At 43.3% G+C, this 22738-nt stretch overlaps 1 protein-coding gene across 2 annotated transcripts in view; it reads left to right on the top strand.

Moving 5' to 3' along the window:
* Window positions 1-5958: 5958 nt before the first annotated feature.
* Window positions 5959-22738, top strand: part of NMNAT2 (nicotinamide nucleotide adenylyltransferase 2) — a 79594-nt gene continuing 62814 nt past the window's right edge. The window contains exon 1 of one of the 2 annotated variants that reach the window (XR_011315089.1): window positions 5959-6309. Coding sequence is in view for 1 of the 2 variants with exons in the window: in XM_069737748.1 (XP_069593849.1) it covers window positions 6225-6309 (85 nt within the window). In the remaining variant the exon portion in view is untranslated. The remainder of the gene's footprint in view (window positions 6310-22738) is intronic. The other variant, XM_069737748.1, reaches the window with a different exon arrangement.

Raw genomic sequence — 22738 nt, 5'->3', positions numbered from 1 at the left:
TACTTTCACACTTGCGTCGGTACGGGTCCGTTGCTAAGCGTCAGCACGACATACCGACGCACGTTGTGAAAATTTGGCACAACGTGGGCAGCGGATGTAGTTTTTCAACGCATCCGCTGCCCATTGTAAAGTCCCAGGGAGGAGGGGGCGGAGTTCCGGCCACGCATGCACGGTAGGAAATGGCGGACCCAACGTACGAAAAAACGTTCCCTTGAACGTTTTTTCGTGCCGTCGGTCCGCCAAAACACGACCCATTCAGTGCACGAAGGACGCGACGTATGGCCATCCGTCACAATCCGTCGCTAATACAAGTCTATGGGAAAATGCAGGATCCTGCAGATTTTTTTGCAGGATCCTGCATTCTCAAAAAAACGACGGATTGTGACGGAAGCTGAAAAACACAAGTGTGAAAGTAGCCTAACAAATTCAGTTATTTACCGTTGAAGCATATTTTGTGAAGGAGTACACTCTGAGCGCTCAACAATAAGACAGTGCACTGCGTATACATTGAGTATATACTGTGATATATATATCTATCTACTATATAATTGTCTAAGGGTCACTTCCGTCTGTCTGTTCTTCTGTCACGGATATTCATTGGTCGCGGCCTCTGTCTGTCATGGAATCCAAGTCGCTGATTGGTCTCGCCAGCTGCCTGTCATGGCTGCCGCGACCAATCAGCGACGGCCACAGTCCGATTAGTCCCTCCCTACTCCCCTGCAGTCAGTGCCCGGCGCCCGCTCCATACTCCCCGCAGTCAGTGCCCGCTACATACTCCCCGCAGTCAGTGCCCGGCACCCGCTCCATACTCCCCTGCAGTCAGTGCCTGGCGCCCGCTCCATACTCGCCGCAGTCAGTGCCCGCTCCATACTCCCTGCAGTCAGTGCCCGCTCCATACTCCCCGCAGTCAATGCCCGGCACCCGCTCCATACTCCCTGCAGTCAGTGCCCGCTCCATACTCCCCGCAGTCACTGCCCGGCGCCCGCTCCATACTCCCCGCAGTCAGCTCCCGCTCCATACTCCCCTCCAGTCACCGCTCACACAGGGTTAATGCCAGCGGTAATGGACCGCATTATGCCGCGGGTAACTCACTCCGTTACCACCGCTATTAACCCTGTGTGACCAAGTTTTTACTATTGATGTTGCCTATGTAGCATCAATAGTAAAAAGATCTAATGTTAAAAATAATAAAAAAAACAAAAAACCTGCTATTCTCACCTTCCGTAGTCCGACGATGCACTCCCGCCAGCTTCCGGTCCCAGAGATGCATTGCGAAATTACCCAGATCACTTAGCGGTCTCGCGGTCTAGCGGTCACCGCTAAGTGATCTGGGTAATTTCGCAATGCATCCTGGGAACGCAAGATGGCAGCAACCGCGCGCATCGCCAGGGGTTCGCTGGATCTATGCTGGATCCCGCCGGGTGAGTATATAACTCGTTTTTATTTTAATTATTTTTTTTAACAGGGATATGGTGCCCACACTGCTAAATACTACGTGGGCTGTGTTAGATACCACGTCGCTTCTATATACTACCTGGCCAGTGTTAGATTCTATTTGGGCTGTGTTCTATACTGCGTGGGCTGTGCTTTATATTACGTGGCCAGTGTTATATACTGCGTGGGCTGCGTTATATACTACATGGCTGCTATATACTACGTGGGCAGTGTTATATACTATGTGGCTGTGTTCTATACTGCGTGCTATATACTACGTGGCAACTGCTAGATACTATGTGGGCTGTGCTATATATATTACGTGGGCTGTGTTATATATTACGTGGCCAGTGTTACATACTACGTCGGCTGTGTTATATACTGCGTGGCTGCTCTATACTGCGTGGCTGCTATATACTGTGTGGGCTGTGTTATATACTACGTGGGCTGTGTTATTTACTGCATGGCCTGTATTAACGCATCGGGTATTCTACAATATGTATGTATGTACAGTGGGGCAAAAAAGTATTTAGTCAGTCAGCAATAGTGCAAGTTCCACCACTTAAAAAGATGAGAGGCGTCTGTAATTTACATCATAGGTAGACCTCAACTATGGAAGACAAACTGAGAAAAAAAAATCCAGAAAATCACATTGTCTGTTTTTTTATCATTTTTTTTGCATATTATGGTGGAAAATAAGTATTTGGTCAGAAACAAACAATCAAGATTTCTGGCTCTCACAGACCTGTAACTTCTTCTTTAAGAGTCTCCTCTTTCCTCCACTCATTACCTGTAGTAATGGCACCTGTTTAAATTTGTTATCAGTATAAAAAGACACCTGTGCACACCCTCACACAGTCTGACTCCAAACTCCACTATGGTGAAGACCAAAGAGCTGTCAAAGGACACCAGAAACAAAATTGTAGCCCTGCACCAGGCTGGGAAGACTGAATCTGCAATAGCCAACCAGCTTGGAGTGAAGAAATCAACAGTGGGAGCAATAATTAGAAAATGGAAGACATACAAGACCACTGATAATCTCCCTCGATCTGGGGCTCCACGCAAAATCCCACCCCGTGGGGTCAGAATGATCACAAGAACGGTGAGCAAAAATCCCAGAACCATGCGGGGGGAACTAGTGAATGAACTGCAGAGAGCTGGGACCAATGTAACAAGGCCTACCATAAGTAACACACTACGCCACCATGGACTCAGATCCTGCAGTGCCAGACGTGTCCCACTGCTTAAGCCAGTACATGTCCGGGCCCGTCTGAAGTTTGCTAGAGAGCATTTGGATGATCCAGAGGAGTTTTGGGAGAATGTCCTATGGTCTGATGAAACCAAACTGGAACTGTTTGGTAGAAACACAACTTGTCGTGTTTGGAGGAAAAAGAATACTGAGTTGCATCCATCATACACCATACCTACTGTAAAGCATGGTGGTGGAAACATCATGCTTTGGGGCTGTTTCTCTGCAAAGGGGCCAGGACGACTGATCCGGGTACATGAAAGAATGAATGGGGCCATGTATCGTGAGATTTTGAGTGCAAACCTCCTTCCATCAGCAAGGGCATTGAAGATGAAACGTGGCTGGGTCTTTCAACATGACAATGATCCAAAGCACACCGCCAGGGCAACGAAGGAGTGGCTTCGTAAGAAGCATTTCAAGGTCCTGGAGTGGCCTAGCCAGTCTCCAGATCTCAACCCTATAGAAAACCTTTGGAGGGAGTTGAAAGTCCGTGTTGCCAAGCGAAGAGCCAAAAATATCACTGCTCTAGAGGAGATCTGCATGGAGGAATGGGCCAACATACCAACAACAGTGTGTGGCAACCTTGTGAAGACTTACAGAAAACGTTTGACCTCTGTCATTGCCAACAAAGGATATATTACAAAGTATTGAGATGAAATTTTGTTTCTGACCAAATACTTATTTTCCACCATAATATGCAAAAAAAATGTTAAAAAAACAGATAATGTGATTTTCTGGATTTTTTTTTCTCAGTTTGTCTCCCATAGTTGAGGTCTACCTATGATGTAAATTACAGACGCCTCTCATCTTTTTAAGTGGTGGAACTTGCACTATTGCTGACTGACTAAATACTTTTTTGCCCCACTGTATATAGTAGCCACATGGTATATACCACAGGCCACGTAGTACTCCTATATACTATGTGGCCTGTGCTATATACTATGTGGCTGCTATATACATACATATTCTAGAATACCGATGCGTTAGAATCGGGCCACCATCTAGTATATATATATATATATATATATTGGGAAAAACCAGGCACCTGTGATTTATTGTAAATTAGGCGTGTCACAGGCACAGTATAACCCCGTGTAGGCCCGTTACAGATAAGTGACGGAGTGGTATAGTCTTGGGATAGTCTGATTCCTGTCTGTGAAGCTGGCACTTGGGGTCTCTCAGGCTGTATAACTTGTATTGTATGAATTGTGGCTGTTGTGGCCCATATTGTGTTGGGGGAGAAAATTCTGTGATTCTTTGCAGTAGATATAAAGAAAAAGTTGGTTTACCTTCATATTGAGTTCTGAGTCATTCATAGCAGCGCCGTATTCCCATCTCAAGCAACGACCGACGTACCAGTCGTTACACTGATGAGCAAATGTCGCACAGATGGACACAATAGATTCTTTCAACTTCAGACAGGTGATTATAGTTGTTTTTTTTATTTTTGTTTGTTTACAGGGGACATTGGCTTCAGGGGATTATGTGTTAAAGTAAGTATAATGTGATTTTTTTTTTCTATTCTTAATTTTACACTTCAATACAACTTTCAACATTGTCCCCTGCTCTTGCTCATCACAAGGAGAACAAGGGACAATAATGTGAGCTGTCTTCAGTACCCGGCGCCTGAGAACAGCGTGAACTGTGCCAGCTTTTCTCAGTGTAATACTTATGTGGCGCACGGTTGCCACAAGTATGAAACACACGGACACGGGTAACTCCGGTACTGTTTTTTTTTAGTACTGGAATTATTGGGACGTGTAAAGGAGGATAGAATAAACCAGGCATGGATCCCACAGGACCTGTCCGTACCTTTGGCTGAACAGTGAAGTATACGAACCGCACCCAGCCATTGTTAGGCCAAGCGCATACTTTGAGTATTTGGTGAGTTTTTTACCTCAGTATTTGTGAGCCAAAACCAAGAGTGGGTGAAAAATTCAGAACTGGTGGTGACTTTTTTCTGTTATAAGATAAGACAGAGTTTTTTTTTTGTTTTTTTTTGGGGGGGGTGGGGTCTGACTTAACCCCTCTACTAATTTATGTGCTAAATAAAATCCATCACCATTATTATCTGTAGGCTGATGCCAGCGGAGACAGGAGATGTTGGGTGCACAAATAAAATGTTAGTGTACGAGGCCGTCAGAATGATGTCATGTTATGGGTAACAGCAAGGAAAATAACATGAAAAGGATCATATTTATGTCAGATACACCATTAGTCAACCCGAGAATAAGGACTTTAAGGCCACGTTCAGTATTTGGTCAGTATTTTACCTCAGTATTTGTAAGCCAAAACCAGGAATGGAACAATCAGTGGAAAAGTATAATAGAAATACGTCAGCACTTCTGCATTTTTTACCCACTACTGGTTTTGGTTTACAAATACTGAGGTAAAAAACTCACCAAATTCTCTACATGTGCACGTGGCCTTATTCACCACTGCAGTTTGTTTGTTCTATTTGCCATTTCCAATATTTTGGGGCCTCCTAAAATAAAAAACAAAAACAGTGTTGGCTACCTTCTCCTTCTCAGCCTCTTCCACCTACACCACTACCTCCTCCTCAACCTCCACCTCCACTTGGACCTCCACCTGCTGGTTCAAGATTTTTTTTTTTTTTATTCTATGTTATTTTAAGTCATCCACGTTTGTTTGCATGACAATTGCCCTGCTCTTACCCCTATTTTGCTTCCTTTTGCAGCCCCGTAACCCTTATCATATTAGAGCAACAAAGTTGGTGCCCCCATTGACTTCTATGGGGCTTGGGTTCAAGTTCGGGTAATTTGGACTAGAGTTCGGTCGAACCCACCGAACCTGAACATCCATGGATCTGCTCTTCTCTAATCTTGACCAGTCGTGAGTTTTGTGACCCAAACTCCACAGTCTCGTATATGCCTTGGGTTTTGGGTCAAGTGATCTGCGGCAGGCCCAGACATCATGATCCTTTCTCAGTCCCTGAAAGTTGGACGCATGAAATCGGCTTAACATACATCTTCGCTTTAAAGTCTTTTTGTGGCGGTCTCCATACCTTTGAAAAACCCGTCAATTATTTATATGCATAAATTGTTAAGAAATATTTGATGTAAAGAATATGAAAAACAACAGATGAGAATTATCCTTCTTTGCTCAATCTATGTTAACGTCTGGTTTGCAGAAGTATTTCCAGCAATATAACGCTTTATTATTGACTTTTTAATTGTTTTTACCTTAATTACAGTAGTTAGACGGCAGTAAAGCGCTATCGCTGGTCCTTTGAGCCATTGAGCAGGTGGATATATGCTTGTGTTAGTAGTTAAATGGGGAAGGCCATGGAGAGAAAGCAGCGAGCGAGGAGGAGGAGGGAAGCAGAGGAGTGACGTTCTGCCTATTGCATTTGCTCCTCCGAGTCTTTAGCAGCCAGTCTCATCTCCTTTCTCTGCAGAGGCAAATAATAACCCACTCACCTAGAGAAATCTCTTCTCCAAACTCACCATCTGCCCCCACCCACAGACTACCCCTATTCCTCACCCATCCATCTTCTACCTGCGCCTCTGTACCTTCCAGCATGGCTGAAACCACTAAGACCCACGTTATCCTGCTGGCCTGCGGCAGCTTCAATCCTGTGACAAAAGGACATGTTCAGATGTTTGGTGAGTCCATACATGTTCACCTATCTATCTGCATAGAGTTTTTTTTTTATCATCTTCCTTTACTGTACCGCCCTCCATCTTCCACACTCGGCTTCCATCTAGTTCATCCGCATCCTCTATTCTTCCCATTAGATATCCATCTCTCCTGCCCTTCCGTCAGTCCAATTTTTCCATTGCGTCTGCCTTGTTGGCATTGATCCATGTTGGAGATTGCAGAGTCAACAGATCCCCCTTTTCTCCAAAAAGCACATTGACTTGATACCTATGAACCTACAAAATTGTCCCAGGCCCGGTATGTAATGCGGTTTGTGTTTTGCAATCCCTGCTCTATGGATGCGACGGCATACAATGGAATAGATCTGTGCATGAAATGGTTAATATCGTCGTGGGTAAAAGCTAATGGCTCTCGTGTGTTTCCAAGGCAGACAGTCCATAAAGGAAGCTATTCCGTGCCATGATAAATTTATGCATAATTAGAATCCACAACAAAGAGACCAGACCCTCGTGCCAAAAGAGGGGAACTTTAGGCGCCCGAGAATTGTACCATTCATTACAGGTTCGGTGGAAAGGGTTTAATACCTGAACCTACAATGTTAGATTAGTTTTTTTATTATTATATTATTTTTTTATTATTTATCATTTAGTTAATGGTTTCTATCATTGTGGTGGTATTTCACAGCTTGTGTGGCATTTTAGAATCACCAAACTAAATCATGAGCCCCCTATGTAGCAAGTCGAAATGTCTTGAGTTGGACCGTAGTTGGCATTAGTTTGTCATTTGCTATATTAATATTAATAATATCAAAATAACATCATAATACAATGTTGTAATAATCATGATAATGATAGCAAAGAATTAACGCATTGTCCTTATAGGATGCATAATTAAAGAAACCGCATGGAGGCCTCAGCTGCCGGAAAAGTGTTAGGAAATGAAATGTCATCTCCTGCTGTGAAAAGATGACAATAAAATGAGAATGTGGACTAGTAGCAATGCTCAGGAGACTCTGCAGTACGGTCACACATGCGGCCTTTTAATAATCCGTAAGGAAAAAGACTCAATAAAATCTAGACTTTAATATTTGGATAGTAGGAGTAAATAAATAATAGTTGGTAAAATGGTCAAAGCCAAATGGGAAACAATCTACTAATGAGCTTACATGATTTTATATGCCTAGATGGCTTGTCCGATACATGGATAACCCTTTTTTTTACTTAGGTGGTCCCCTTGTAAAATTGAAAAAATAAATAAATGCCGCTGATTGACTGCACGGCTCACGTGGCATAACAAAAAATGCCACGTGAACCTCGGCAGGCACGGCGCCAACATTGCTGGAATGGTGCCCGTCCGGAAGGTGAGTTTATCTTTTTTTATTTGACTTATTTTAAAAAGGGGCTGACTAGGTAGGGAACCACCCCTTTAAGTTTGTCAACAAATCCATAGATTTAAAAGATAATTGGATGTGAGAGGTGTAAAAATTATTATTGGCCAGTAGTTGGGAATTTGCCTTGCGCTTCTTGTCATTTGCCCTGAGCTTCTTGTCCTTTGCCCTGAGCTTCTTGTCCTGTGCCCTGAGCTTCTTGTCCTTTGCCCTGAGCGTCTCATCATTTTCCCTGAGATTCTTGTCCGTCATGGCCCTGAGCTTTATTGGGTTGTCCAACTATCCATTAGATAAATTGCTATAAAATAACAAAAAAAGTAATATTTTACCAATCTCGCACGCCAGCACGTCTGGTCCTCCGCCGTTGTCTGTTCTTCCATGTCCATCAATGCCCCTTACATGTGACAATTGCAACCAATCACTGCTGTAGCAGTGACATATCAGTACCATTGACGTCACAGCAATACATCATTGTGGAATGCTGCATTTCTGTAATAAACATTTTTATCTGTTTTCTGTAATTAAGGTGTTTAAAAGGAATCTGTCACCAGATTTCACAATACAAACCTCATAGATTATTAAATACTTCTCTTAGACCGGAATAGGCTGGTGTATTTACTCTGAAAATCTATGTCCGAATTACTGTACAGTGCTCTTTGAAACCTTCTTGAAAGCCCCAACTGGAGTCATGTAAAATTCTCATATTATTACTAGGATTGTACAGCCATACTGCCACAGATTTTCAAAGTAAGCACACCAGACTCATTCTGTCACTTGTATTGTGAAATCTGGTGGCAAATCAACTTTATTCTGTGCATCATATATAAAAAGTCTCACAGATCTTCAAAAATCTGCAGTTGATGGATCTGTCTTGATTTTTAGTTATTTCTGCTTAGTACTTTGAGTGTTTATTGGCTATTGCTTTAAAATATTTATAAATACAAATATAGTAGGTCAGTGCCAGCTAGTCAGCTTGTTGACAGTTTCCTTTTTTTTTTGCCGGTTGACTACTGTATACAGTGCCTTGTGAAAGTATTCACCCCTTGGCATTACCTACTTTGTTACATTACAATCTGTCTTTAAATATTTTAGTAATTTGATTTGGTGGTGAAGTGAGAAAAATTTCGGCATAAATTAAATTTATGGAATCAAATAAGTAAAAATTGGCATGTGCATATGTTTTCACCCCTTTTTCGATGATGCCCCTAAAAATTTCTGCTGCAAGCAATTACTGTCTTAATTTACATGGTTAGTGAAAGGAAGTCCATCTTTGTGCATTCTCAGTGCCACATGGTCTGTCAGTATATACACTCCTTCTCTGAAAGGCCACAGAGGCTGCAACACCATTAGTCCAGAACCAAACACCATGAAGACCAAGGAGATCTCAAAACAAGTCAGGGATAAAGTTGTTGAGAAGAACAAGTCAGGGTTGGGGTATCAAAAAATATCCCAATCTCTGATGATCCCATAACATCATCAAATCCATTATCATCAAATGGAAAGAACATGGTGCCACATCAAACCTGCCGATAGAGGGCCACCCAGCAAAACTATCAGCCCGGGCAAGGAGGGCAATAATCAGAGAGGCAGCTCAGACAAAACGTAACGCTGAAGAAGCTGCAGAGTTCCCGGGCACAGACTGGAGTATCTGTCCATACGACCACAATAAGCCGTACACACCACAGAGGTGGCCTTTATTGAAGAGAGGGCAGAAAAAAGCCTTTACGTACACACAAAAATTGTAACGTTCGTTTTGAGTTTGCCAAAAGACGTGGGAGACTCCCCAAATGTATGGAAGAAGGTGATGTATTCAGATGAGACCAAAACTTAACTTTTTGGTCACCATGGTAAACGCTATGTCTGGCTCCAAGCCAACAGAGCTCCTTACCCCAAGAACACAATCCTCACAGTGAAACATGGTGGTAGAATCATGCTGTGGGGGTGTTTTTCAGCAAAAGGGACAGGGAAAATGTTCCAAGTAAAAGGGCAGTTGTGTGGTACGAAATACAGGGATATTCTTGAGCAAAACCTTTTTCAGTGTGTCAGTGATTTGAGACTGGGACAGAGGTTCTCCTTCCAACAAGACAATGACCCAAAACATACTGCTAAAACAATACTTGAGTGGTTTAAGGGGAATAAAAAGAAAGCAAAATGTTCACAGTTGTAGGCATGTTTTTTTACATGAACTGGTGCAAACCCTAAAAAAAAGGTGAAATTCCAGGGTTGTGAGGTAGCAAAAATGCCAAAAGGGTGAGTACTTTTGCAAGCACCTATTTTTGTCATCTATTAACAGTTGGATTTTTTTCTTTAAAATTGAAGTATTAAAAAATAAAATAACTTAAAAAGAAAACATTAAGACCGCATTTAGTATTTGGTCAGTATTTTACATCAGTATTTGTAAGCTAAAACCAGGAGTGGGAGAAAATACAGAAGTGGTGATGTATTTCTATTATACTTTTCCTCTGATTGTTCCAAATACTGAACGTGTGAACGTGGCCTTAAAGTCCATATTCTCAGGATGACTAATGGTGTATCTGATATAAATATGATCCTTTTCACGTCGTGTTCCTTGTTGTTACCCATGACGTGACATCATTCTGACGGCCTCCTACACTAACATTTTATTTGTGCACCCAACATCTCCTGTCTCCGCTGGCATCTGCCTACACACGATAATAATGATGGATATTATTTAGAACATAAATTAGTAGAGGGGTTAAGGCAGCCACACCACCCCCAAAATATCTGTGTTATCTTCAGCAAAAGTGTGTTTAAAAAAAAAAAAAGTGAATTCAAGTCAAGATTCATTTTCAATGTAAAATGGAAGAATTAAAAACAGATTTTTATTGAATGTTTAAGGTGTTTTTTTATAGTTTGAGTATATTTCTGTTGTCATTTATAACATTTTTGAATGTCTAGTTGGTTAAATAATGATACACATGTGTTTTGCATATGTATAATATTTTTGCTGTCTATTCTGGTAGTAAATAACATCTCTGGTGGGTTAGCGGAAATATAAGGGACAATCATGTTACAGCAGAATAAGTCTGAGTGGCCGGAGCCCAGATCCTGCTTTTCTTATTCTTTAGGGCACTACAATATTCTGAAGTCAGGGGGAAAGTGCTGGTCCAAAGCTGTGTCGTCACCCCTGAATGGATCCACCACCAAACTAGGCCGTGTTCACACACATTCAGTATTTGGTTAGTATTTTACATCAGTATTTGTAAGCCAAAACCAGGAGTGGAACAATCAGAGGGAAAGTATGATAGAAACACGTCACCACTTCTGTATTTATCACCCACTCCTGGTTTTGGCTTACAAATACTTATATAAAATACTGACCAAATACTGAGCGTGTGAACGTGGCCTTAGATAAAACCTGGCATGTCATGAGTACCACCCCAAAACTGAGTTTGTGCAGTTGTCAGAGGCACAGCCATAAAATGTCTCTAAGACAGTAGTTGATTAAATTAATCAGTGCGCCACATATATACTTAGAAAAGCTATTGTAGCTTTTACAGGATCCAGGCAGAGGGAAATTGCTAAATATTAATAAGTCACTAGAGATATTATTAGACACTAACTAGGTAAATGTTATTAATAAGCAACAAGGACGTTATTTCTTAACACCGCACTGATCAGGAAAAGTTACCTCCAGACCACCAGGGACATTCTAAAAAAAAAACCTTAATAGCAAAATTTAAAACAATTTTGTTAAGATGAATTATATAGATAATAAGCATGTTATCCCTCCTTACATGTAAAGCGCCATGGAATAAATGGCGCTATAACAATAAATAATAATAAATAATAATAATAATGTTCCCGCTGCTTGCAGATGCTGTAAATAACTACTCACCAAATGCTTAAAACTTGGTATAATTCTCAATAATAAAGACCAAACTAAACCTATCATGCTGTAAAAGAGAAACTAAGTGGCGTAATTTTTTGGATTGAGCCAGAATGCATTTGATTTAGGTTAATAAAATACACTTGAGTATCACTTATCACCTGCATTTGTTTGCAAGTCCAACATTTTAAGTAGTAGTCGTTTAAGTGACCAAGAGTCTGTGGGCCCCCTCTGGTCATGGGTTTTTTAGTTCTCTCTGGCCATGGGTCTTTAGGCTTCCTTTGGCCATGGGTCTTTAGGCCTCCCCTGGCCAAGGGTCTCTAGGCCTCCTCTGGCCATGGGTCTCTAGGCCTCCTCTGGCCATAGGTCTCTAGGCCTCCTCTGGTCATAGGTCTTTAAGCCTCCTCTAGCCATGGGTTTTTAGGTCCTCTCTGGTCATGGATTTCTAGGCCTCCTCTGGCCATGGGTCTCTAGGCCTCCTCTGGCCATGGGTCTTTAAGCCTCCTCTGGCCATGGGTCTTTAGGCCCCCTCTCGCCATGGGTCTCTAGACCTCCTCTGGCCATGGGTCTCTAGGCCCCCTTTGGCCATGGGTCTTTAGGCCCCTCTGGTCATGGATTTCTAGGCCTCCTCTGGCCATGGGTCTCTAGGCCTCCTCTGGCCATGGGTCGTTAAGCCTCCTCTGGCCATGGGTCTTTAGGCCCCCTCTCACCATGGGTCTCTAGACCTCCTCTGGCCATGGGTCTCTAGGCCCCCTCTGGCCATGGGGCTTTAGGCCCACTCTGGTCATGGGTTTTTAGGCCCCTTCTGGGCATGAGTGTCTAGGCCTCCTCCGGCCCTGTTTCTTTTAGCCATGGCTCTTTTAGCCATGGCTCTTTAGGCCCCCCATCTGGTCATGGGACTTTAGGCCTCCTCTGGTCATGGGTCTTAGGCCCCCTGTGGCCATGAGTCTTTTGGCCCCTCTTGCCATGGGTCTCTAGTTCCTCTCTGGCCATGGGTCTTTAGGTCCCCTCTGGCCATGGGTCTTTATGTCCCCTCTGGCCATGGGTCTTTAGGCACTGCCCTGCAGCCTCAATAATCAGTATGCTGCTGCTGGACTAATAAAACGCTAATCTTAAAGTGAATCTGTAAAGATTCCCAACTCCATTTAAAGCACCACCATAACTTTATATACCGTAAGTCTATTCCTGGATTATAAGAAGGTCCATTATGTGCCATACACTTATTTCTTAAGTCTGAAAAAAATCAAGATATCAATCTAGGTTGTGGTGTTAAAATCGGCCATAGAAAGTTCGGCGGGACATTTATTCCCCCAGACCAGTCCTGGCCGGGATCTTGTAATCGTGCCCAGGGAAACGTGATTAACATCTATCACACAGGAGATGTCACCATAAGGGCTCTACAACTCTCGTGCATGTGGGTGACATTTGTCTTTCTGGTCATACACAATGAAGCTTGGGGTATGGTCTTCATAAGCGCACTATTATCAGACCCGGTAGGTGTTAGTAACACCGATCATGCTTTGCATCCAGCTTTGCAGGGATCGGTGTCACTAATGCCCTTTTTGGCATGAGCAGTGTATCTACGGTTGAACCTGGTGAATGTAGACTCGGTTTCATTGTGCATGACCAGGAAGGCAGAACATCGGGCTCATGCACAAGAGTGGCAGTGCCCTGATGGTGACGTTGCCTGTGTGGTGTATCTTAATCACTCATCTCTGGGTGTGATTACAAGATCCTAGGAAGAACTAGTCCTGGCTAATTATATAAAGCTATGGTTCTGGTTTAGGAAGGGATGGGAACCTGACATGTTCTCTTTAATATCAAGCAGGACAAATTTGCAAAGGATTATACAGTTGTTATGAAACAGGTTTTCAAAGTCAGCATACCAACCTCATCAGGTCTAAGAGATATTAATGTATGCAATTTGTATTGAGAGAGCTGGTGACAGATTCCCTGCAATGCACAGAAGCTCATATATTAGGGATCTGCATTATCTTATTTAGCCTTGATACAAATAGAAACAACTTTGTTAGGAGCCACAAAGAAAGCAAACTCCCCTTGTCTCACTGTCAGTAGGATAAAGAATGTTTTCTGGGGGACTTTGTCTACAGATCTCATGGGAAACTGCAGAAAAAAATGCTATTCTTTGCCACGTCTCCCCCCCCCCCATGTAGTATATGAGGGAATTGTTAATTTGGTAAAATAATACATTATTACTAGTGATGAGCGAGTATACTCGTTGCTCATGTTTTCCCGAGCACGCTCAGGTGATCTCCGAGTATTTGTTAGTGTTCAGAGATTTAGTTTTCATCGCCGCAGCTAAATGATTTACAGCTACTAGCCAGGCTGAGTATATGTGGGGGTTGCCTGGTTGCTAGGGAGTCCCCACATGTGTTCAAGCTGTCTAGTAGCCGCAAATCATGCTGATGAGGCGATGAAAACATAATCTCTGAGCAGTTACAAATACTCGGAGACCACCCGAGTGTGTCCGGGAAAACCCAAGCAACGAGTACACTCGCTCATCACTAATTATTACCAAATTTTAAAAACGTAATTACAAATTTTGGTATTTTTTGCCTTTTTAAATATAACCCCATTTTTCCCTTTTCAGGACAATGCCCACTTTTGTCTCTTTTTTTCATCAGAATCATCTCTTTAAAAGTCCACAATCTCTTCTTCATTAGTCCACAGGTAACATTTATGGAAACAGTGTATCAGAGACATTGGTCTTCTTGACCATAGTATCCAATCAGAGACATTGGTCTTCTTGCCCATAGTATCCAATCAGAGACATTGGTCTTCTTGCCCATAGTATCCAATCAGAGATATTTGTCTTCTTACCATAATATCCAATCAGAGACATTGGTCTTCTTACCATAGTATCCAATCAGAGACATTGGTCTTCTTACCATAGTATCCAATCAGAGACATTGGTCTTCTTGCCCATAGTATCCAATCAGAGATATTTGTCTTCTTACCATAGTATCCAATCAGAGACATTGGTCTTCTTGCCCATAGTATCCAATCAGATACATTGGTCTTCTTACCGTAGTATCCAATCAGAGACATTGGTCTTCTTACCATAGTATCCAATCAGAGTCATTGGTCTTCTTGCCCATAGTATCCAATCAGAGACATTGGTCTTCTTGCCCATAGTATCCAATCAGAGACATTGGTCTTCTTACCATAGTATCCAATCAGAGTCATTGGTCTTCTTGCCCATAGTATCCAATCAGAGACATTGGTCTTCTTGCCCATAGTATCCAATCAGAGACATTGGTCTTCTTACCATAGTATCCAGTCAGAGAAATTGGTCTTCTTACCCATAGTATCCAATCAGAGTCATTGGTCTTCTTGTCCACAGTATTCAATCAGAGACAATGGTCTTCTTACCATAGTATCCAATCAGAGACAATGGTCTTCTTACCAATAGTATCCAATCAAAGTCATTGGTCTTCTTGTCCATAGTATCCAATCAGAAACATTGGTCTTCTTACCATAGTATCCAATCAGAGTCATTGGTCTTCTTGCCCATAGTATCCAATTAGAGTCATTGGTCTTCTTGCCCATAGTATCCAATCAGAGACATTGGTCTTCTTGCCCATAGTATCCAATCAGAGACATTGGTCTTCTTGCCCATGGTATCCAATCAGAGTCATTGGTCTTCTTGCCCATAGTATCCAATCAAAGTCATTGGTCTTCTTGCCCATAGTATCCAATCAGAGTCATTGGTCTTCTTGCCCATAGTATCCAATCAGAGACATTGGTCTTCTTGCCCATAGTATCCAATCAGAGACATTGGTCTTCTTACCCATAGTATCCAATCAGAGACATTGGTCTTCTTCATTATTTTAGCTGTTCTAGAAAATGAAAGCTGCAAAAAAATCAGTTTTTCGGTTCGTCGGCATGTACACTACTGTATTATGGCTCTGTTTAGCTTCCACATTGTATTTCGGCACTGATAGACGTCTGATTTGTGTTACACCCCATCAGGTACAACATTGTTTCTAGGGGAGAGTATCTCTATAATACTGTTGGCTGCAGAGCCACGAAGAGTGTGTGCCAAGTTATTGAAGTCACCCAGTATACAACCAGAACACAATGCTGTGTGTATTTGACCCTAAAATGTAAATACGTCCTGATGTATTCTTTTGTGATGTCTCTGCGTGTTCATTCTTGTCTTGGTTACCTTGAATTCCAATGTCTTTCATGGATACTGGATCCAACCACTTATGACAGTAAGGCTTGTTTCACACTTCCGTCGGCAGTGTCCCGTCGTAATGCGTCGAGGAGATGTACCGATGGACGTTTAGTAAATAGTGTTAAAACGGACGCAACGTGTGCAGTATTTTGAAGATGCGTCGTCTATCTTTCCAGTGCAGAAGTTGGATTTTGTATTCCGGGGACGAGAGAGAGAGAAAGGGAGAGAGAGCATTTTTCCCCTGGTTGGAAAATGCTTCCGGGCATGCTCAAATGTAAAAACAGGATCCATCACTGGATTCCTTTGTTTCACAGTGTGCGCAGGCTCCTGCGGCCATAGGCTCCCATTCTGTGGAAGGACGTATGACGCAGGAGGCGTCCTGGCACGTTTTTCCACTGCAGACAAAAAACGTTTCTTTGAACGTTTTTTCCAAAAGACGGCCCGTCAAATTCCGCAGGATCCAGTGCATGACAGACGAAACGTGTGGCCATACGTCGCTAATACAAGTCTATGAGAAAATGCAGGATCCTGCAAATTTTTTTGCAGGATCCTGTTTTCTCAAAAAACGACGTATCTCAACGGGACTACAAAGACGGATGTGTGAAAGAGGCCTAATTACCGAAATCAGCGGAGTCTGGGGACTTTCCACTACTACTTTCCACAAGTCCTGACTACCATGTAAATGGACAATGTTGGTTTAACGTCTGACGCTGCTTCCTTCTATTTTACTTCCTAATATTTCATAACGTCTTGGACTGAGGGACACGACACATTTCAAATGCTCCAGATCTAAATCCGACCAAACTTGATCCATGGAGTCCTTACCTTGCACCTTACATGAGATAAGACACCTCCTGCTTGCTGTAAGATATCACAGGACACCTTAAGGGTATGTGCACACATCGTTTTCTTCAGGCTGATTCCGATGAGGAGACCTTCAAGAAAAACCTATCACATTTCACTCAAATTAATAAACATGCATTTCTATCCAAAAACGACTTGGCTTTTAACCATCTAACTGCTTCAAGCTTCTAAAAATGCCTATCGGTTAAAAGAAGTGACATCCATTCTTCTGGCTTTTTTTGCTCGGAAGATGCTCTGTACTTTACAACACAAGCCAATTGGGAAGCTCAAAAGATATCTGGAAGACGGAAGGATGTTTTGTCATCAGTTTTGCTTAAAAAACTTGTTATTCTTCATTATTCCATGAAGTGAAAACAAAAAAGACCAGAAAATGACAGTAAAAAAAGACGGATCAGAATTGAACATGTCTCTGCAATTTTTCCTGGACCATTGGTCTTCGAAAAATCATGGACATGTGAAAGACCCCATTCATTATTATAGGTGCACGTACTATCCGTGAAAAACAAGGATTGAACACAGAAAACAGGGGCGTCTGAATGAGCTGTTAGAAGTCTTGCTGAATCATTGACCTTGACAGGCCAGAGCTGTTTTGGCAGCAAAATACAATATTATTACACCATAAGTGTTATGGCTGGCAATCAGGCAACACAGCGTGCAGTAATCAGCGCACATACAGAGATCTGGCAATAACCCAAAACAATAGGACGAGCTCTGAGACGTGGAATCTCTGTAGACTGCAGTACCTGATCTATCCTCACACAACTGGAAGCAGCAGTGGATTGCGCCTATCCACTACCTATGCAACTCGGCACTGCCTGAGGAGCTGACTAGCCTGAAGATAGAAATACAAGCCTGACTTACCTCAGAGAAATACCCCAAAGGAATAGGCAGCCCCCACATATAATGACTGTTAGCAAGATGAAAAGACAAACGTAGGAATGAAATAGATTCAGCAAAGTGAGGCCCGATATTCTAGACAGAGCGAGGATAGCAAAGAGAACTATGCAGTCTACAAAAAACCCTAAAACGAAAACCACGCAAAGGGGCAAAAAGACCCACCGTGCCGAACTAACAGCACGGCGGTGCACCCTTTTGCTTCTCAGAGCTTCCAGCAAAAGATAATAACAAGCTGGACAGAAAAAACAGAAAACAAACTAGAAGCACTTATCTAGCAGAGCAGCAGGCCCAAGGAAAGATGCAGTAGCTCAGATCCAACACTGGAACATTGACAAGGAGCAAGGAAGACAGACTCAGGTGGAGCTAAATAGCAAGGCAGCCAACGAGCTCACCAAAACACCTGAGGGAGGAAGCCCAGAGACTGCAATACCACTTGTGACCACAGAAGTGAACTCAGCCACAGAATTCACAACAGTACCCCCCCCTTGAGGAGGGGTCACCGAACCCTCACCAGAACCCCCAGGCCGACCAGGATGAGCCACATGAAAGGCACGAACAAGATCTGGGGCATGGACATCAGAGGCAAAAACCCAGGAATTATCTTCCTGAGCATAACCCTTCCATTTGACCAGATACTGGAGTTTCCGTCTAGAGACACGAGAATCCAAAATCTTCTCCACAATATACTCCAATTCCCCCTCCACCAAAACAGGGGCAGGAGGCTCCACAGATGGAACCATAGGTGCCACGTATCTCCTCAACAACGACCTATGGAATACATTATGTATGGAAAAGGAGTCTGGGAGGGTCAGACGAAAAGACACCGGATTGAGAATCTCAGAAATCCTATACGGACCAATAAAACGAGGTTTAAATTTAGGAGAGGAAACCTTCATAGGTATATGACGAGAAGATAACCAAACCAGATCCCCAACACGAAGTCGGGGTCCCACACGGCGTCTGCGATTAGCGAAAAGCTGAGCCTTCTCCTGGGACAAGGTCAAATTGTCCACTACCTGAGTCCAGATCTGCTGCAACCTGTCCACCACATTATCCACACCAGGACAGTCCGAAGACTCAACCTGTCCTGAAGAGAAACGAGGATGGAACCCAGAATTGCAGAAAAATGGAGAGACCAAGGTAGCCGAGCTGGCCCGATTATTAAGGGCGAACTCAGCCAACGGCAAAAATGACACCCAATCATCCTGGTCAGCGGAAACAAAACATCTCAGATATGTTTCCAAGGTCTGATTGGTTCGTTCGGTCTGGCCATTAGTCTGAGGATGGAAGGCCGAGGAAAAAGATAGGTCAATGCCCATCCTACCACAAAAGGCTCGCCAGAAACTCGAGACAAACTGGGAACCTCTGTCAGAAACAATATTCTCAGGAATGCCATGTAAACGAACCACATGCTGGAAGAACAAAGGCACCAAATCAGAGGAGGAAGGCAATTTAACCAAGGGCACCAGATGGACCATTTTAGAAAAGCGATCACAGACCACCCAAATGACAGACATCTTTTGAGAAACGGGAAGGTCAGAAATGAAATCCATCGAAATATGTGTCCAAGGCCTCTTCGGGACCGGCAAGGGCAAAAGCAACCCACTGGCACGTGAACAGCAGGGCTTAGCCCTAGCACAAATTCCACAGGACTGCACAAAAGCACGCACATCCCGTGACAGAGATGGCCACCAGAAGGATCTAGCAACCAACTCCCTGGTACCAAAGATTCCTGGATGACCGGCCAGCACCGAACAATGAAGTTCAGAGATAACTTTACTAGTCCACCTATCAGGGACGAACAGTTTCTCGGCCGGACAACGATCAGGTTTATTAGCCTGAAATTTCTGCAACACTCTCCGCAAATCAGGGGAGATGGCAGACACAATGACTCCTTCCTTGAGGATACTCGCCGGCTCAGATAACCCCGGAGAGTCGGGCACAAAACTCCTAGACAGAGCATCCGCCTTCACATTTTTAGAGCCCGGAAGGTATGAAATCACAAAATCAAAACGAGCAAAAAACAACGACCAACGGGCCTGTCTAGGATTCAAGCGCTTGGCAGACTCAAGATAAGTAAGGTTCTTATGATCAGTCAAAACCACCACGCGATGCTTAGCACCCTCAAGCCAATGACGCCACTCCTCGAATGCCCACTTCATGGCCAGCAACTCTCGGTTGCCCACATCATAATTACGCTCAGCAGCAGAAAATTTCCTGGAAAAGAAAGCACATGGTTTGAACACTGAGCAACCAGAACCTCTCTGTGACAAAACCGCCCCTGCACCAATCTCAGAAGCATCAACCTCGACCTGGAACGGAAGAGAAACATCAGGTTGACACAACACAGGGGCACAGCAAAAACGACGCTTCAACTCCTGAAAAGCTTCCACGGCAGCAGAAGACCAATTAACCAAATCAGCACCCTTCTTGGTCAAATCGGTCAATGGTCTGGCAATGCTAGAAAAATTACAGATGAAGCGACGATAAAAATTAGCAAAGCCCAGGAATTTCTGCAAACTTTTTAGAGATGTCGGCTGAGTCCAATCCTGGATGGCCTGAACCTTAACCGGATCCATCTCGATAGTAGAAGGGGAAAAGATGAACCCCAAAAATGAAACTTTCTGCACACCGAAGAGACACTTTGATCCCTTCACGAACAAGGAATTAGCACGCAGTACCTGGAAAACCATTCTGACTTGCTTCACATGAGACTCCCAATCATCTGAGAAGATCAAAATGTCATCCAAGTAAACAATCAAGAATTTATCCAGATACTCACGGAAAATGTCATGCATAAAAGACTGAAAAACAGATGGAGCATTGGCAAGTCCGAACGGCATCACCAGATACTCAAAATGACCCTCGGGCGTATTAAATGCCGTTTTCCATTCATCTCCCTGCCTGATTCTCACCAGATTATACGCACCACGAAGATCAATCTTAGTAAACCAACTAGCCCCCTTAATCCGAGCAAACAAGTCAGAAATCAATGGCAAGGGATACTGAAACTTAACAGTGATCTTATTAAGAAGGCGGTAATCAATACACGGTCTTAGCGAACCATCCTTCTTGGCTACAAAAAAGAACCCTGCTCCCAATGGTGACGACGATGGGCGAATATGTCCCTTCTCCAGGGACTCCTTCACATAACTGCGCATAGCGGTGTGTTCAGGTACGGACAAATTAAATAAACGACCCTTAGGGAATTTACTACCAGGAATCAAATCGATAGCACAATCACAATTCCTATGCGGAGGTAGGGCATCAGACTTGGACTCTTCAAATACATCCTGAAAGTCCGACAAGAACTCTGGGATGTCAGAAGGAATGGATGACGAAATAGACAAAAATGGAACATCACCATGTACTCCCTGACAACCCCAGCTGGTTACCGACATAGAGTTCCAATCCAATACTGGATTATGGGTTTGTAGCCATGGCAACCCCAACACGACCACATCATGCAAATTATGCAGTACCAAAAAGCGAATAACTTCCTGATGTGCAGGAGCCATGCACATGGTCAGCTGGGCCCAGTACTGAGGCTTATTCTTGGCCAGAGGTGTAGCATCAATTCCTCTCAACGGAATAGGACACCGCAAAGGCTCCAAGAAAAATCCACAACGTTTAGCATAATCCAAATCCATCAGATTCAGGGCAGCGCCTGAATCCACAAACGCCATGACAGAATATGATGACAAAGAGCACATTAAGGTAATGGACAAAAGGAATTTGGACTGTACAGTACCAATAACGGCAGAGCTATCGAACCGCCTAGTGCGTTTAGGACAATTAGAAATAGCATGAGTAGAATCACCACAATAGAAACACAGTCTGTTCAGACGTCTGTGTTCGTGCCGTTCTACTTTAGTCATAGTCCTGTCGCACTGCATAGGCTCAGGTTTACTCTCAGACAATACCGCCAGATGGTGCACAGATTTACGCTCGCGCAAGCGACGACCGATCTGAATGGCCAAGGACATAGACTCATTCAAACCAGCAGGCATAGGAAATCCCACCATTACATCCTTAAGAGCTTCAGAGAGACCCTTTCTGAACAAAGCCGCTAGTGCAGATTCATTCCACAGAGTGAGTACTGACCATTTTCTAAATTTCTGACAATATACTTCTACATCATCCTGACCCTGGCATAAAGCCAGCAGATTTTTCTCAGCTTGATCCACTGAATTAGGCTCATCGTAAAGCAATCCCAGCGCCTGGAAAAATGCATCAACATTACTCAATGCAGAATCTCCTGGTGCAAGAGAAAACGCCCAGTCCTGTGGGTCGCCGCGCAAAAAAGAAATAATAATCAAAACCTGTTGAATAGGATTACCAGAAGAATGAGGTTTCAAGGCCAAAAATAGCTTACAATTATTTCTGAAGCTCAGGAACTTAGTTCTGTCACCAAAAAACAAATCAGGAATCGGAATTCTTGGTTCTAGCATCGATTTCTGATCAATAGTATCTTGAATCTTTTGTACATTTACAACGAGATTATCCATTGAGGAGCACAGAGCCTGAATATCCTGAAGCACTCTAATGTCTAGGGGAAAAAAAAGACTGAAGACAGAGCTAAGAAAAAAAAATGATGTCAGGATTTCTTTTTTCCCTCTATTGGAAATCATTGAATGGCTCCTTGTACTGTTATGGCTGGCAATCAGGCAACACAGCGTGCAGTGATCAGCGCACATACAGAGATCTGGCAATAACCCAAAACAATAGGACGAGCTCTGAGACGTGGAATCTCTGTAGACTGCAGTACCTGATCTATCCTCACACAACTGGAAGCAGCAGTGGATTGCGCCTATCCACTACCTATGCAACTCGGCACTGCCTGAGGAGCTGACTAGCCTGAAGATAGAAATACAAGCCTGACTTACCTCAGAGAAATACCCCAAAGGAATAGGCAGCCCCCACATATAATGACTGTTAGCAAGATGAAAAGACAAACGTAGGAATGAAATAGATTCAGCAAAGTGAGGCCCGATATTCTAGACAGAGCGAGGATAGCAAAGAGAACTATGCAGTCTACAAAAAACCCTAAAACGAAAACCACGCAAAGGGGCAAAAAGACCCACCGTGCCGAACTAACAGCACGGCGGTGCACCCTTTTGCTTCTCAGAGCTTCCAGCAAAAGATAATAACAAGCTGGACAGAAAAAACAGAAAACAAACTAGAAGCACTTATCTAGCAGAGCAGCAGGCCCAAGGAAAGATGCAGTAGCTCAGA

Source organism: Ranitomeya imitator, chromosome 8, assembly GCF_032444005.1.
Source record: "Ranitomeya imitator isolate aRanImi1 chromosome 8, aRanImi1.pri, whole genome shotgun sequence".
In the NCBI taxonomy this organism is placed as follows: domain Eukaryota; kingdom Metazoa; phylum Chordata; class Amphibia; order Anura; family Dendrobatidae; genus Ranitomeya; species Ranitomeya imitator.
This window is presented reverse-complemented; position numbering and strand designations above follow the sequence as displayed.